The following is a 15871-nucleotide window of genomic DNA, read 5'->3' as shown; positions in this document are numbered from 1 at the left end:
TTTTCTTGGCCCACTGGCCCAGTTGATCAAGATACTGTTGTACTCTCGGATAACCTTTTCACTGTCTGCTTCTGTCATCTGTAAACTTATTAACCATGCCACAAGCAATTTGGATGAGAATGTGTTGAATTTAGCTAATAATAAAGAATCCTTACAGAGCTAAAGAGGCGATTCACCCCATCAAGTCTCTCAGATCCTCCAAAAAGCATTGCATACAACCCAACCCCAACCCAGCAACCCCCGCCCCCCCCCCCCCCCCCCCCAATCCCTGAAACACCACATTTACCATGGCTTGTCCACCTAGCCTGCATATCACTGGACACTACGGGACAATGTGGCATGGTCAATCCACCTAACCTTTGGACTGTTGGAGGATGCCGGAGCACCCGGTGGAGACCCAAGCAGATGTGAGGGATAAAGTGTAAACTCCACCCAAAGCTGGAATGCAAATGAGGTAGCCATCACTCGTTAGCGAGATTCTGAACTCACTGTTTAAACCTTAAGGCAAAAATTGGAAATTCTTTCCTGTGCATTGAGAATCAGATTTCTGAATTTGTCCAACTCTCGCTCTTGCTATTGCTGATCAAGGGATTGGAATTTGATATTTATTCAAATTGTTTTCATGAATGTTAATTCCTCAGCTCCCAGCAGGGAAAGATAGTGGCAGGAATTCAGTTAATCAGTGCCACCAACTGTTATCCACTCTCCACATTGTGCAATCACAGCATGATATGGCTGTGCAGGATTGCAGTTGTCAGCCTTTAAGATGTGTACAATTTTAAGTTATTTGTTGTAGCAAAAAAAAGTTAATAAGCATTGACCTGAAGGATACTCAAAAACAATATTTTGCTAAGTATTAATGCATTTCAGTACATTTTAGTTTTATTATGTTAACTAATCCCATTTTGTGTGACATGAACACTTTATTGCCTATTTTACTCTCTGCCTTACATTCCTAACAGTACATACATTCCATGATGACTGCAAGTTTGAAGAGAAACCCTGTGACAAACATTGCTATTGGGCATATGGGGATGCTGGGAAAATCACATTAGCATTAAACCAAAATTGGACTGTCCCAGAAGAGCCCATGTGTTTTTCCTCTCCACTGAATGAATAGACAGAAAACCATTCTCTATTAGAGACTTGCTGTTCTCCCAGCTCAGTTTAATTGTGTTTATTTTCCATGTGAAGCTCCTACATCGAAGAAGAATGGGAAGGAAATTTGCCTTCTCTACTTCTAAAACTTTCTTTGGTGTTACTGTACTTTCCCATTCCATCGGTTATGGGGAAACTTATCCATGGCTATGTGGTGATGATTGTGTTGATTCATTTTTGTAAATTACCTGCCTTCCATTTGCAAGCTCCCCAAAGCTGCAACTAAAATTGGCATATCACAGCATGTTAACTTATCAATGCAAATCCATTTACAAGAAATCGACCGGCTGTTCCATCCTGAATTGTGTTTGTTGTCTTAAAAGTAATGAGTGTAAGGTGCATTTAACTGAAGTATTTATTTATCTTTCTAACAGGGATGTGAAAATGCCATGGCTTCAGTACATCTGATTCATGCATCTTCAAGTGAACCTCTTTTAGAATCCTGGCATAAAGGAAGTTTTGTAACACTTGATTGACTTTCCTGATATATTTTATTAAATTTTTGTTTTGAAACATTGTATATTTTTCTGGGGAATGCAAGTAAATACTACTATGATCTGACATAGCAAGCATTGTCCATAGTTTAATTGTTACTCTACTGAATAAACTGAAATTTATAGAATTACTGTAAGAATGCAATAGTATTTTCAGTGATAACTTGTTCTGATTCTACATTTATTTCCGTAATTGACACCTGGCAAAGAATGACAACTGGGAATTTGAATATATAGATAATCCTCAGCTGTAAGCAACTATTGATATAATGAGTTTATCAGATATGCCAATGAACAGAGTAGGACTAGTGGGAAAGGTATGAGCTTTGTTTTCATGAGGGAGAAGATGCACTTCAACATGCAACTAATGTCTGTCATAAAATGTGCATTCTCAAGACTTGAATTTTTTTTTAAAAAAGCATATGGAGACATACTCCTGTGCTTTTCTCTCTCCAGCATGTTATTTTCAGTATTTGTTAATTTTAAATTAAACTGAAAAGAAGTCGACATATCAACTTTTGTAATGTAGATATATCTTCAATCCTACTGAAAGGTACATAAACATCAAAGTGAGGATTTTACCACCCACACAGGTCCTGTTTTGCATGTGTTGCTCCCAGCAGAGGCACATGTTCATATTTCTTATTTAGTGCCCATTCAGCATTTACTTTTCTCTACAGTTTACCATCAGTAATCCCTTTGTTTCCCTCTGTCTCTGTCTGTCTCTCTCGTTATTATCTTCATTTATTCAGGTCACCCCTTCACCACATAGCAATCTTCTGCCCTCATCCTCTGCATAAACGCCTCCATTTTTCAAGTTCTGACAAAGGTTCACTGGACTCAAAATATTAACTCTGCTTCATCTCTACTGATGTTACAGAGCCTACCAAGTTTCTCCAGCATTTTGTTGCAGATTTCCACAATCTGCAGTGCTTTATATTTAGGTATTACTTTTGTTCCAAAAACATTAGAGGCTTGATTGCTGGAATAAAACAAAAAAGAAAGGATTCTGGAGCTCTTGCACATGCAAAAAATAGAAATTGCTGAAGAAACTTACTGGTCTTGCAGTATCTGTGAAGTTAGCACTTTGAGTTCAGTGATTCCTTCAGCACAGAATGTTAAATCTATTTTCTCTCCACCGATACTCCTAGACCTGCTCAGTTTTTCCAGCAATTTCTTTTTATATTTGATTGCTGGAACTCGGAAATAAAACCTGAGACTCATGAAATCTGCTTTGTCAGCAACTGAGTGTGTCATGGGCAATTGCTTTAGATTTGCAGTCATCACAAATTCTGCATTTTCTGTGTTTTAGTTTTTGTCTGTTTTGAAGCGGATCCTTCTCTCTTTTCTGTGACGTTACTTTACAAATCCATTCAGTGACTTGTCAGTCTTTTGGCTGACCTTTAGCTACATGTTGAGGCAATAGTTCTAGTTTTCATCATGAAAATTTAAAACAATGCTAGAATGCATTTGTTGGAAGTAGCATATAAACCTGGTTGTATATTTTTTCGTTGAGATAGAAACCTTTTTTCTGAGGTTAGAATACTTGTTATGTTGCTGCAACATTTATCTTTGGGCATTCACAATGAAAGAAAGCTGAGAATCAGTTCAGAATAGACGTCTACAAGAGAGTGACCTCCTGAATTAACGTTATTACTTTCTCTCTCTGGTATTGTTGCACTGCTTGAGTGATGCAGTTCACTTTTTGGATGGCTTAATCCAGTGGATATGAGAAAATTTCAGCTCCTGTCATTTTACTAAAACAAAATTGTCATATATATTTTCCAAGCAAAATAAATATTTTGAGCATCTAAACAGTTGATTTCCTATTTAATTAAAGTGGTATTTTCACACCTATTAATAGCAATTATTTGTGATTTCAGGTCAATAAAACATTACACTGGTTTATGATGTTAAAATTAAATTTCCTGTTCACTTTTAAACCATTTGCTGTTTTACTTAATGATTTCAATAAAGCCAATCATAAATGAAAAATGAAACTATTGTAAAATTCCAAAAATATTATGCCCCCTGGTGTTAGTACTTTGCACTTATTCCAAACATTAAATTGAGGAGCCATTTTTCTTACATTAATATCATTTTGTTCTACAGTAAATGGAGTCCATTACCGTTGCATTTTGCATAAGTAAAGATTTACTATTGTCTTTAGAATTTGAACATCTATTATGAATATTTCCTGAAAAAACAATATAATGCATCTGAGGAATGTCCAAGCTTTTAGTCTTTATGGTCCATCCCATTGTGAATTTGAGAGATTTAACAGATTACAATTAAACTCATTTGAATGAATCGTAGTTCTAAATCTACATATGTTTTAAGTTTTGGATATAGCAGGAGTAGTTCATGAATGAAATGACAATGCATAAATCAGACCTTTCCAATTCAGACAGCACAACCAGGAAAATCTATATAAGAAACAATGGAGTTATCTGGAATTTGCAGACTAAATTGCAAATGCCTGATATTTGCAAATGCTATTTGGACTTCTGTTAGCATTCCTCAAACTTCAAATTTTGTTGCCTCAAATGTGGATTTGTAGATTTGGTCACAGAACAGATGTTGTACGTAATAAAATAGCTTGTATCTTTGTACATTGTCAGTGCTAAAAGTAAATAAAATTGGACAATAAATTGGTTGCTCCTATTCAAAACAGATAAAGAATTTTGTCCATTAAACCAGAAGCTGAGAATTTGGAAAATACTGTTAATTTGCCAGTATGAGACATGAAGTGGTCGCAGGCAACGCCCAGAGCCTCATCTACGTTTCAGGCAGGTTGATGTGAAATGGCTCAAAGAGGTGTTCGCTGAACAGGATCCTAGAATGGTTACAGCATAGAAGGCAGCCCTTTGCTTCATCATGTCTAATAATAGTCCTCTGTAGGATTAACTCACCTAGTGCCACTCTGCACAGTAGTCTTTCACATCCTTTTCCAATACAGATGATGATTTGAATTCACTGTTGGATACCCCCCTATTGTTACTGCCTTCACCCTACTCTCAATCAGTATTTTCAATAACAGTTGCATCATGAGATTTGTTGATTATTTGGTCTCCAAAATGTTGTAGACCATCTCCTTTCTTTGTGTCTGTTTTCCCTCCCCCCCCCCCACTCCAACCTCCCCAAATGACTTTGAAATGCTGACATTTCTTTTCTCTTTAGTTCTAATTGTTTGTTGGCCTGAAGTGTTTTCTGTTGTTTAGCAAGTCAGGCAGCGTCTATGAAGTCTTTTTTTTCACTTTTTGTTTGTTCATAATGAAATTCAATAATCTGTTGTACCAGCTTTTTCCAACGCTGAGAGCCTGTGTCCCTAAATCCCTCTTTTATCTCCGGTTGGTCCCCCTCACTTGTAACTACAATTTATTGCATAACATCACCACCTCATACTTGTTGACTTTGAATTGCATCAGTCGCACTATGTATTCCACTGAGACAGGAGAAGGGGAGTTCAAAACTAGAGAGCATAGGTTTAAGGTGAGAGATGGGAAAGATTTAAAAGAGACGTGAGAGGCAACATTTTCACACAGGATGCTGCATGTATGGAACAAACTGCCAAATGAAGTGGTAAAGGTGGGTACGATTATAACATTTAAAAGACATTTGGACAGGTACATGGATAGGAATGGTTTAGAAGGATATGGACCAAACACAGGCAAATGGGACTAACTCAGTTTAGGAAACCTGATAGACATGGACAAATCGGGCCGAAGGTTATATCTCTGAGGTGTATGACTCTACCAAAAGACTTTTTGTCATGTTACCCCTGCTTCTTTTGCAAATTATATTGAATCTCTGCCCTCTGGTTCTTGACTCTTGGACTACTTTGGGAATAGCTTCTCCCTACCTACCCTGCCCAGACCCCTCATGTTGTAGTATACCTCTATCAAATTTCACCTTAATCTCATCTTCTCATAGACTTTATACTTGTTTACAGTGCAGAAGGAGGCCATTCATTCTTCTGTGTTCATGCTGCGCAATAAAGATCTGAATACACTAACCCCATTATCCAGCCTTTGGTGAAACTTCTCCAATTATTTGACAAAACTGAAATTCCTCATCCCAGGAGTCATTCTTGTGAATATTTTCTGTACTCTGTCTAATTCTGTCACATGCTTTGTAAACTGTTGCGTCCAGAACTGGAAAATAACACTAAAAAGTTGTGGCTGAACGATTGTTCACAGCTAGACACCGGAAGAGATGGTTGCATTTGAATGATAGGGCAGTCTTCAGGCAGGGGGGGTGAAGATTAGGAGGGACGGTCCCATTTAACAGAATACCTGGAAAAATCTGGACTAATAAAATCTATAGGAAGTCAAATTTAAAAATAATCGAGTAAATTATATTCTGATGTTTCCATTGATGTAATGAAGATATTGATGATAACATCTTAATGTGGAAAATGTATTTGTGGCCACCAGGAGGCAGATTTTGGCTGTAAAGTAGGCAAGCTACTTGTTCCTTGTATTTAGAAGAATAAGGTATATTAGACATAATGGATATGTTGTAATGGGGAGGTGGTAATTTGATGGTACTGGTACATCTTACAACTACATCTTACAAACAAGTAGAAACAAATTTTATGGTTAAAATTGATACAGTGATGAGGGGATGTTTCTGATATATGAACAATAATCAGATGATTAACTTCCTTCATTTTATTAATCTTTCATCAGTATAGAATAAGAGACCTTTATTTGAACATATACTGTTCCATAGAATTTACATGTTTTTAAACACTGCATTGTTACCAAATAAAGGGCTGCTGTCTTCCATTCGAGAGAGATTGTGGTGATTTTACACAAAGGTTACCATGCCTCAGGTGAAGGAGAGGTTGAAAAGTGTCACCCTTTTGTGGTATCTTCAACTGGTTTGGGGATTGAACCCACTGCTGTTGCGATCACTTTACTCTGTAAACCAACCTTACTCTGTAAGGCAACTGAGCTGTCTGACTGCCTGACTCTCTACCATAGTCACAGCTCTTTTGGTCAACTGGTCTAAGAGTCTCCAGCCACCCTATGAAAATATTCTTCCATTCCTTCCTCCCTTTATCTATGTATCTAATTCATAGGCACCTATGATATTGATATCAATCACTCTATTGATGATGAGGAGTTCCACATTTTAACTAGTTTCTGTGTAACGATAGTTCTACCGAATTCCTTGTTGGATTTATTCACCATTTTATCGCCTCTGGTTTGGGCCATTTCTACCTTACCTTCAGCAGTTTTATGGCAATGATGTTGCTGTGTGCTATTAAATTCATTTGAAAAATTGCCAGATAATTTTGGGCCCTCTTGTGGTGCAATGATAGTGCACTTAGACTGGGAGGCCCAGGTTCAACTCTCACGTGCTTCAGAAGTGCATAATAACATCTCTGAACAGGTAGGTTAGGAAAAATATGAACAACTCCATATAATGCATCACAATACCTAAAGCACTATCCAATTATGTCCTCAAGTATAACTGAATACTGGCGTAATTGATGACTGTGCTGGATCTGCTACTAGACTTTTGAATTTGAATAGTGGTAAACAATCACAAAGTCAGAGAAAACAAAACAGTTGCACACTGTCACTAATCTTCTAATAAGCCTGGGCACAACATCCTCTTTTGATAGATAATCCAACTATGCATTTTCACTGAAACCTTTTTCTCAGTTTGCTTTTTTCAGGGTTTTATTGAAATTTAAGGAATCCGGTAAGATAGTGGCAGGGTAAGTCACTCCATTCGAAGTTCCACTCTGCTTCCTAGTTCCCTTTCCTTTTCCATTCTTTTTCGCCTCTCCCCTCTCTGCAGTAATTCTGTCACCTCCCCACCACTTCCCATGCTTTTAACTACCTATCCAAGAGTCAGGAAAGAGTCTGGTTGTGACTGGGAACCAATGGCAGGAGCTGAACGTGCGGGCCATGGCCTGCAGCAATGGTGGATTGAGCGTGGACTGGAGCAACGGTGGTGGATCAAGAGTGGGCTGGTTTGGCAGCGAGAGTGGGGCAGGTGAGGGGACAGCGGTCGGCGGCAAGAGCGGGGCTGGTGAGTTGGTGACAGCAGTGAGAATTGGCCTTTCACATGACAGTGGCAGCTTGCTGGGTGTCCCAGCGATTGGAGCGGCGCTTACACCACTGTCACATTGGGACTTGGGAGTCTGAAATCTGGACTCTTCTTGTTTTCCTTTTGGCTCTGTTAAAATCTTTTAATTCTGGTTTTTGTAACCAGGTGGGTGCCAGTGAATGGCAACTTTATGCACTTTTCACTGCACTTATGTATTCCTATACTTAGTACATACGACAAATAAATAAATGTAAATCCTACGACTTACTTTATCTACATATCAATATGGGATAGTTTTCATTTTAATAACTGAGTGAGAGCCTTTTTTTATAAACAATGTTTCACTTATCTTTTGTATGTTTCAAACATCTCAGTTTCTGGCTTAATCCTAGCCGTCTGTATTTTGTACACCTCAGGTAAGGAACTATCAGGTTCACAGTCTCAGTAACTATTTACATTGATGACCCATTTCCTGACGGTGGATTAGGTGCATGCTTGCCATTGAGTCTCCTCTAGTATCATGAGTTTTCTTTGATTCATTCAGGATGTGGGTATCTCTGACAAGTTGAGCACTTTTTCACCGTTTCCAATTCCTCTCCAAAATGATTAATTTCTCACAAGCCTATCACACAGCCTTTATTTTAGTTATGCTCCAGCAACCACTGTTTTTACTTATTCCTCCACCTCATTGTATAAAATCCATAGATCTGCCGGGAAATTTGTTCTGAAGCATATACACCAGAGTGGTTAGCAAATGAAGCAATGCAAAAAATGCGAATCATGTTGTGACTCAAACAGAAACATGTATGCCATGCACTGTGAACAAAATATGTTTCAACAATAAAATGCACCAATTGTGTTTACGTAACTTTTTCCATGTCCCATTCTGTCCATTACATGACATGACATAATCAAGGCAATGCAAGTAGAATTGCATCATCAAGAAATCAACTGGATTACCCAGTTTATGCAATTATAACACTTCAGTATAATGCTGGGACAATACCATAAGCTCTTCCCACAATGGACCAGATATGGCGGGAAGGATTGGAAAATTCAATAAGGGAAAGGAGCATGGGCATACCTTCATAATTTGGGCTTATTAAGGGTGCGGAAACTGTTGCAACAGGTCACATAATGGTGCTTCCAACCTACAAAAAGGTAGTTATTAATGTCTTCTAGTGTATGATATAGTTTTAATTGTCAGCATTAAAACTAAAGTAGGACGTCATCATTGCAGTAGCTAGAAAGCAGCCATTAAATACAGCTTCTTCTTCTGGCAGTGACTGGAAGCCATACCAAAACCCCCTTTATAAGGGGGCAGAAGGTAAATGACTTCACAGGCAGCAAAACTGAATGATCTGCCAGTTACAACTGTGCAGCTTACTAAAATACAAAAATACTGAGATGAATATCTTCCATACTTCAAGCCATTTGGAATATTACATAATGTTTAAATGGGAAACAAACAGTTGTCAGTCTAAGCCTCTCCAAATGAAATAGAGAATATGGATAAGAACTAACTGAATGACCTGTGTGAGTATTTTGCAGATAAGAAATTTTTTAAAAACCTACGTTTATAGATTGACCTTAACATATTTAAATGTTGAAGCATTATGAAACAAGTTATGACATCAACCCACATCAGGAGAATTAAGATAGATGTTAAGTTTGATTAATGCAATAGATTTCAGATTGATAGAATTGTGGCAACACAGAAGGCAATGCAATCTAGATCCTAACCACTTGCTGCGTAAACAAGTTTTTCTTCATATTCCCATTACTTTGTTTGCTAATTACCTTAAATTTCTGCCCTCAGTTGTCTAGTTCCACTATTGGAAGCACCTTTTGTTGGCTTTGGAGGAGATGGTGACACAATGGCGGGTAGTGGAATTTGAATTCAATTAAAATAAAGAATCCCAAATTGAAAGCTGGTCTCAGTAATGTTAACCTTAAAACCACAACTGGTTGTTGTGAAAACTCTCCTAATTCACTAATGCCCTTTAGGTCAAGACATTGACCATTCTTTTCTGGTTTGGTCTAGATGTGATTCTAGAACTCCAGTATTGTGGTTGACTTTTAAATTATAAGGAAGAGCAACAAGTGTTGGTCTTCCTGCAATGCTCACAATCATTAACAAATAAAATAAACTCTTAAAGAGACATCCAAAGTTTTGAAAAGTTCAATGTAACTGTGAGCTCTAGTTTAGTGCTTGCATAAAACTACCGTGTTGATGATGGTTATTTCTTCTGTTTGCCGGGTAACCTATGGTAATTTGCAATGCAGAATGTTTTAGCACAAACCCAAAGGGTTCCTTTCCCCAAACAAATGCAAATGCCAAGCTTTGCTCTCTAATTGCAACGTTTGATGTTAATGATAACTAAAGGTAAAGGTATTTAAACAATACACCTTATATAACAGGACTTTCGGCAGCACGGTGACAGTGATTAGCACTGCTGCCTCACAGCACCAGGGACCTGAGTTCGATTCCACCCTCCGGCAACTGCCTGTGTGGAGTTTGCACATTCTCCCCATCTCTGCGTGGGTTTCCTCCAGGTGCTCCGGCTTCCTCCCACAGCCCAAAGATGTGCAGGCTCAGTGGATCAGCCATGCTAAATTGCCCGTAGTGTTCAGGGGTGTGTGGGTTATAGGGGGATGGGTCTGGGTGGGATGCTGTGAGGTTCGGTGTGGACTTGTTGGGCCAAAGGGCCTGTTTCCACATTCTAGTGGTTCTACGATATCTATGATAAACACAATGTTTGAACTTTCCAGTTTCCTGATACTACAAACTTTGTGGACATATCGCACCGTCACCTTTCTATATCGGGACTTGTTTCATCACCATTGCAGATGAGAGAGGAATTTCATAGTTGTGTAGGTAGGGCATATGAGTGTTAGTATGCTGTAATGAGAATCACAGGAGGGAGACAATGGAATAACCATCCTTTATAATATGTTCATACGTTACTTACAGAGACAGAGCAAGAGTGACTGGCTTTAACATCAAGGCAGAAGTTGACCGAGTGTGGCATCAAAGAGCACAGCTAATTGAAATCAATGGGAATCAAGAGAAAAACTGTTTACAGTTAGTAGGCAACTCAAACGCAGAGAAAGATGGTTATGAATATTGGAAGCCAATCATCCCAGTTCCACATGACTGTAGGAGTTCCTCATGGTAGTAGCCCCAATGATTTTCAGCATCTTCATCAATGACCTTCCCTTCCTTACACACTCAGAGGTGGGAATGTTTGCTGATGGTTGAACAGTGCTCAGTATTGTTTGCAACTTCCAGATGCAGCAAAGCCTGGACAACATTCCAAAGCATAGCTTGATAAGTGATAATTGGCATTTGCACCATAGGAACAAGAGTAGACAATAAGAACTCAATTGCCTCTCTTTTAGGGGCTTTCTGACTCTGTGTGAATACAGAATAGTCCTACATTACACTGATTTTCATCAAGACCTCCAGTGTATTATCAGAAAACCTTAGTGTACATTCTTTCTTACGGTAACCCATTGCTATTTGTTGATCAGTGCCATATGATGTCAGTACCTCCAGCAGCCACAATGCTACCCATTAGAATTAAAATTTAGAATTAGGTTTATTGTCACATGGACTCAATGAGTGCTGTCAAATTTTACAAGGTCACCACTTACACTGCCATCTTAGGTATAAAGATTACTAGGTACAGGATCTTAGGAATAAACTAGAAAAATAAAGAAATAAAAAAGTTCAGCATTACAGTCCTTCATGCCATCTTAGGTACAAAGTACCTGGGTACAAAATCTTAGGAAACATTAAGTGGTGCCAGCTAGAAATGAATAGGAGACATGTTTGCAACGAACAAGGATAATGTCAACATAGAATCATAGAGTCATACAACATGAAAGCAGACCCTTTGGTTCAATTAGTCCATACTAACAATGTTCCCCAAACTAAATTAGTACCACTTGTGTGCATTTGCATACATCTCTCTGAACTTTTCCCTTACATATACCTATCCAATTGTCTTTTAACTGTTGTACTTATACCTGCATCACCACTTCCTCTAGCAGTTCATTCCACAAATGCATCACAAATGTGCGAAGAAATTGCTCCTCAAGTGGCTTCTAAATCTTTCCCTTCTCACTTTACAAGTATGTCCCCTTGTTTTGAACTCCCCTATCCGAGGGAAAAGACCCTTGCTATTCACCTTATCTATGCCCCTCATTTGAGTCCCTATGAAGGTCATCCCTCAATTTCCTACACTCTTGTGATATAAATCTTAGGCTATTAAGCCTCTCCTTAAAACTCAAACTCTCCCATCCTGGCAACATGCTAGTAAATCTTTTCTGAACTCTCTCTAATTTAATAATATCCTTCCTATAGCAGGGTGACCAGAACAGCACACAGTAGTCTAAAAGTGGCCTCACCAATGTCCTGTACATCTTTAACGTGACATCCCAATTCCTTTACACAATGATCTGAGAAATGAAGGCAAGTGTGCCAAACACCTTCATAACCACCCTGTCTAACTGTGACACAACTTTCAAAGAGCTATGTACCTGAAACCCCAAGTCTCTCTGTTCGACAACACTACTTAGTGCCTTATCATTAATTGTACAAGTCCTGCCCTGTTTGTTTTACCAAAATGCAATACCACACATTTATCTAAATTAAACTATCTGCCAGTCCTGAGCCCATTGGCCCAACTGATCAAGATCCCCTTGTATTCTCAGATAACCTTCACTGTCAACAATACCACCAATTTTGGTGTCATCTCCAAGCTTACTAACCAAATAGTTCCTAAATTCTCAACCAAATTGTTTAAATAAATGACAAACAAAAGTGGACCCAGCACTGATCCCTGCATGGAGAGAAATTCATTGCAGGAGGAAAAACCAGTAAAACTGACGAATGAGACAAATTGGTCTGACTTGTTCTGTATACTTCAAAATAGAGGACCAGTCCATCCAATGTGTTCATTTCGAAGCATTACTGATTTTTTTTCTGATTCTCATATAGAACAAAGAACATAGAACAGTACAGCACAAGTACAGGCCCTTTGGCCCACGATGTTGTGCCGAACTTTTGCCATAAACTTTTACCATAAGGTCTATCTAACCTCCATCCCTACCTTATACTATCATCGATATGCCTATCTAATAGCCCTTAAATGCCCCTAATGAGGCCGACTCCACTACCCTCTCCGGCAATGCATTCCACGCCCCTACCACTTCCTGAGTAAAAAACCTACTTCTGACATCTCCCTGATCTCTACCTCCACTCAATTGAAAACTATGCCCCCTCATAACAGCTACCTCCACCCTAGGAAAAAATCTCAGGCTGTCCACCTTATCTATACCTCTGATCATTTTGTACACCTCTATCAAACCACCTCTCATCCTTCGGCCTAGCTCTCTCAACCATTCCTCATAAGACCTTCCCTCCATTCCAGGCAACATCCTGGTAATTCACCTCTGCACCTTTTCCAATAATTCCACATCTTTCCTGTAATGAGGTGGCCAGACCTGGACACAATACTCCAGATGTGGCTGAACCAGGATTTTGTGCAGCTGGAGCATAACCTCACGGCTCTTGAACTCAATCCCTCTATTAATGAAAGCTAAACACCATATGCCTTCTTAGCAACTCTATCCATCTGGGTGACAGCTTTCAGGGAACTGTGAACATGAACCCCAAGACCCCTCTGCTCCTCCACACTGCCAAGGGTCTTTCCATTAACCCTGTATTCTGCTTTCAAGTTTGTCCTACCAAAATGAATTACCTCACACTTTTCAGGGTTAAACTCCATCTGCCACTTCTCAGCCCATCTCTGCATCCTGTCAATGTCCCTTTGTAATGTAGAACAGCCCTCCGCACTGTCCACAATGAGACCCACCTTCGTATCATCTGCAAACTTACTAATCCACCTTTCCACTCCTACATCCAAATTATTTACAAAAATCACATATAGAAGAGGACCCAGAACAGATCCTTGTGGTACATCACTCTTAATTGAGCACCATGTTGAATATTTTCCGTCCACTACCACCCTTTGTCTTCTAAGGGTCAGCCAATTCTAAATCCAAATTGCCACATTTCCTCCTATCCCATGCCTCTTTACTTTCTGCATGACCCTACCATGGGGGAACTTTATCAAATGCCTTACTTAAATCCGTGTGTACCACATCCACTGATCTACCTTCATCCATGCGTTTGGTCGCTTCTTCAAAGAATTCAATAAGGTTTGTGAGGCATGATCTACCCCTCACAAATCCATGCTGACTATCATGAATCAAACTGTGCCTATCCAAGTGATCATAAATCCTATGTCTCAGAGCCCTTTTTTTGCCCAACCTTCTCGTTGGGAGGGTTGAAAGGGAGAAGACGTGGCAAAAAAGCTAAAAAAAATCTATTTTTTTGCGGCCAAGTTGTTTTGAAGCTGCTGCAGATGGAATAAGAAACAAGCTTGGGCCCCATGCTGGTGCTTCAGTGATATAACTGTATGAAGGCACAAACAACTGAACAGAAAGCCATATAGTGCTGGATACTGGCCAGACTGGTTAAAAACTAGTTTTAAGTAGTGTTAGCAAATAATAGTCTTGGGTCCCCTGCCAATGAATGCAGTCAATGAACAACAGAGTCTGATGCCATGCATGCTGACCTGCATTACATCAAAAAGGTTCAGATTAATTGTGAAAATCTCACCTGATTGAGGGTTGTCCAGTTTAGCCTCAAACAATTCTTGCCTGTCTACATTAACTTCCTCATAATCTGGAAAGAATCATTGAAGAATGCCTGGTATTCTTCACTTGCTGTGAGTTGTAATTGTTCTATTCTGCATAGTTAAAAAATAAAACGAAAATAATACTACACATCAGGTCAGTTTGGTGCAATGCGAAGTTCAGCACTGCAGGACACTTTTGTCTTAGCTATCATTATTTCAGAACTTCCAGAAGTTGCCTTCAACCATAATTGCCTTCAAAGAATGTTTGATGCTTCCTTCATTTTGCTTAAATATGTTGCTAGTTTCAGGAAAGGAAAATTCTGGTTTGGAAGAGTTAGGACTAGTGCCAACAGCAAGAGACAGAGAAATTAGTGCACATTTCCTGATATATCCTGGGTTAATCACTATTGTTTTTATGTTAATACAGCTCCCTCACATCATTGGGCCTAGTAACGCATCCAGAAAAAAATGAACACAGTTATTACAAAAATATCCGGCAAAGCCATGGAACAAAATGTAAATCAGGATGTTGCATTATCTAATTTTTTTCTTAGTTGTTTCATAAACCTATTTCCTGCACCTTTCAAAATCAAAAATCTGGACTGAATTCCTTATCCAGGCATTTGCCAATGGTACTTTGCTGTCCAAGGAGTGCTTAGAGGTTTAGCGACTGAGCCTTTCAGCACAGGGTTATTTTGGAAGTTGGAAGATTGTGAGTTCCTGTGTGTACAAAGTGTTATACTGCTTTCTAGTATGTTAATGCCATTTCAAGATCGTAAAATGAAAGAGATAATAATCTGTCATATCATAATGATAATAAAATTATTGACTTTTGTTTTACGGAGTAAAGTTTACTATGCAATAACTTAATTTCAGATGGTTCATTGATATTAATTGGGCAATAATTGTTTTTCTTTTAGACTCATTAACATTAGGTTGGCTCCATAAAAAACTACATTATAACATTTGTGCTAAAGCAAACAAGACATCTGCTGCAAAGAAACTTTGCCAAACATTGTGGTGTTGAAATATAAATTCTTGGAAGAGGCCGTTCCAGGAAGTGAACTTGTATCTAACCTTCCTGAAAAGAGCAATGCCTCCGTTTTAAGGAAATATAGGTCACATTGTTAGTTTTGATTCCAGGAAAATGTGAAGCTCAGAATATTACCAATCAAACAGCCACCAAACATTCGATCAATTTTCCCTTCAGCATTTTGAAATATTTCGCATTTCAATGTAAAAAGCAATGGGCAGAATCTTCCCAGGCCCTGAAAAATGTGGGCGGTGGTAAAAAGTTTGGGAGAATTGTGTGAAAAGTCAGGTGAGGCCTTTCTCAACTTTGACAGCAACTAGCCACATTTTCCAATTAAGCTCTGGATGTCGAGATGGTGGTGAGGCAATGGTGAGAGATCTGTTAGCAGGGATTATTATTCATTATCATTA

General features: G+C 38.9%; 1 protein-coding gene across 1 annotated transcript in view; it reads left to right on the top strand.

Moving 5' to 3' along the window:
• LOC125464784 (apoptosis-inducing factor 3-like) overlaps positions 1 to 4789 on the top strand; it is a 75156-nt gene extending 70367 nt beyond the window's left edge. Inside the window, exon 19 of the mRNA XM_048557622.2 lies at positions 1533 to 4789. Coding sequence (XP_048413579.1) covers positions 1533 to 1566 — 34 coding nt within the window. The 3' untranslated portion in view covers positions 1567 to 4789. The remainder of the gene's footprint in view (positions 1 to 1532) is intronic.
• The last annotated feature ends 11082 nt before the right edge of the window (positions 4790 to 15871 follow it).

The sequence above is a fragment of the Stegostoma tigrinum genome, chromosome 27 (assembly GCF_030684315.1).
Source record: "Stegostoma tigrinum isolate sSteTig4 chromosome 27, sSteTig4.hap1, whole genome shotgun sequence".
Classification (NCBI taxonomy): Eukaryota; Metazoa; Chordata; class Chondrichthyes; order Orectolobiformes; family Stegostomatidae; genus Stegostoma; species Stegostoma tigrinum.
The sequence above is the reverse complement of the archived record's forward strand: the minus strand, read 5'-3'. Positions and strand labels throughout refer to the sequence as shown.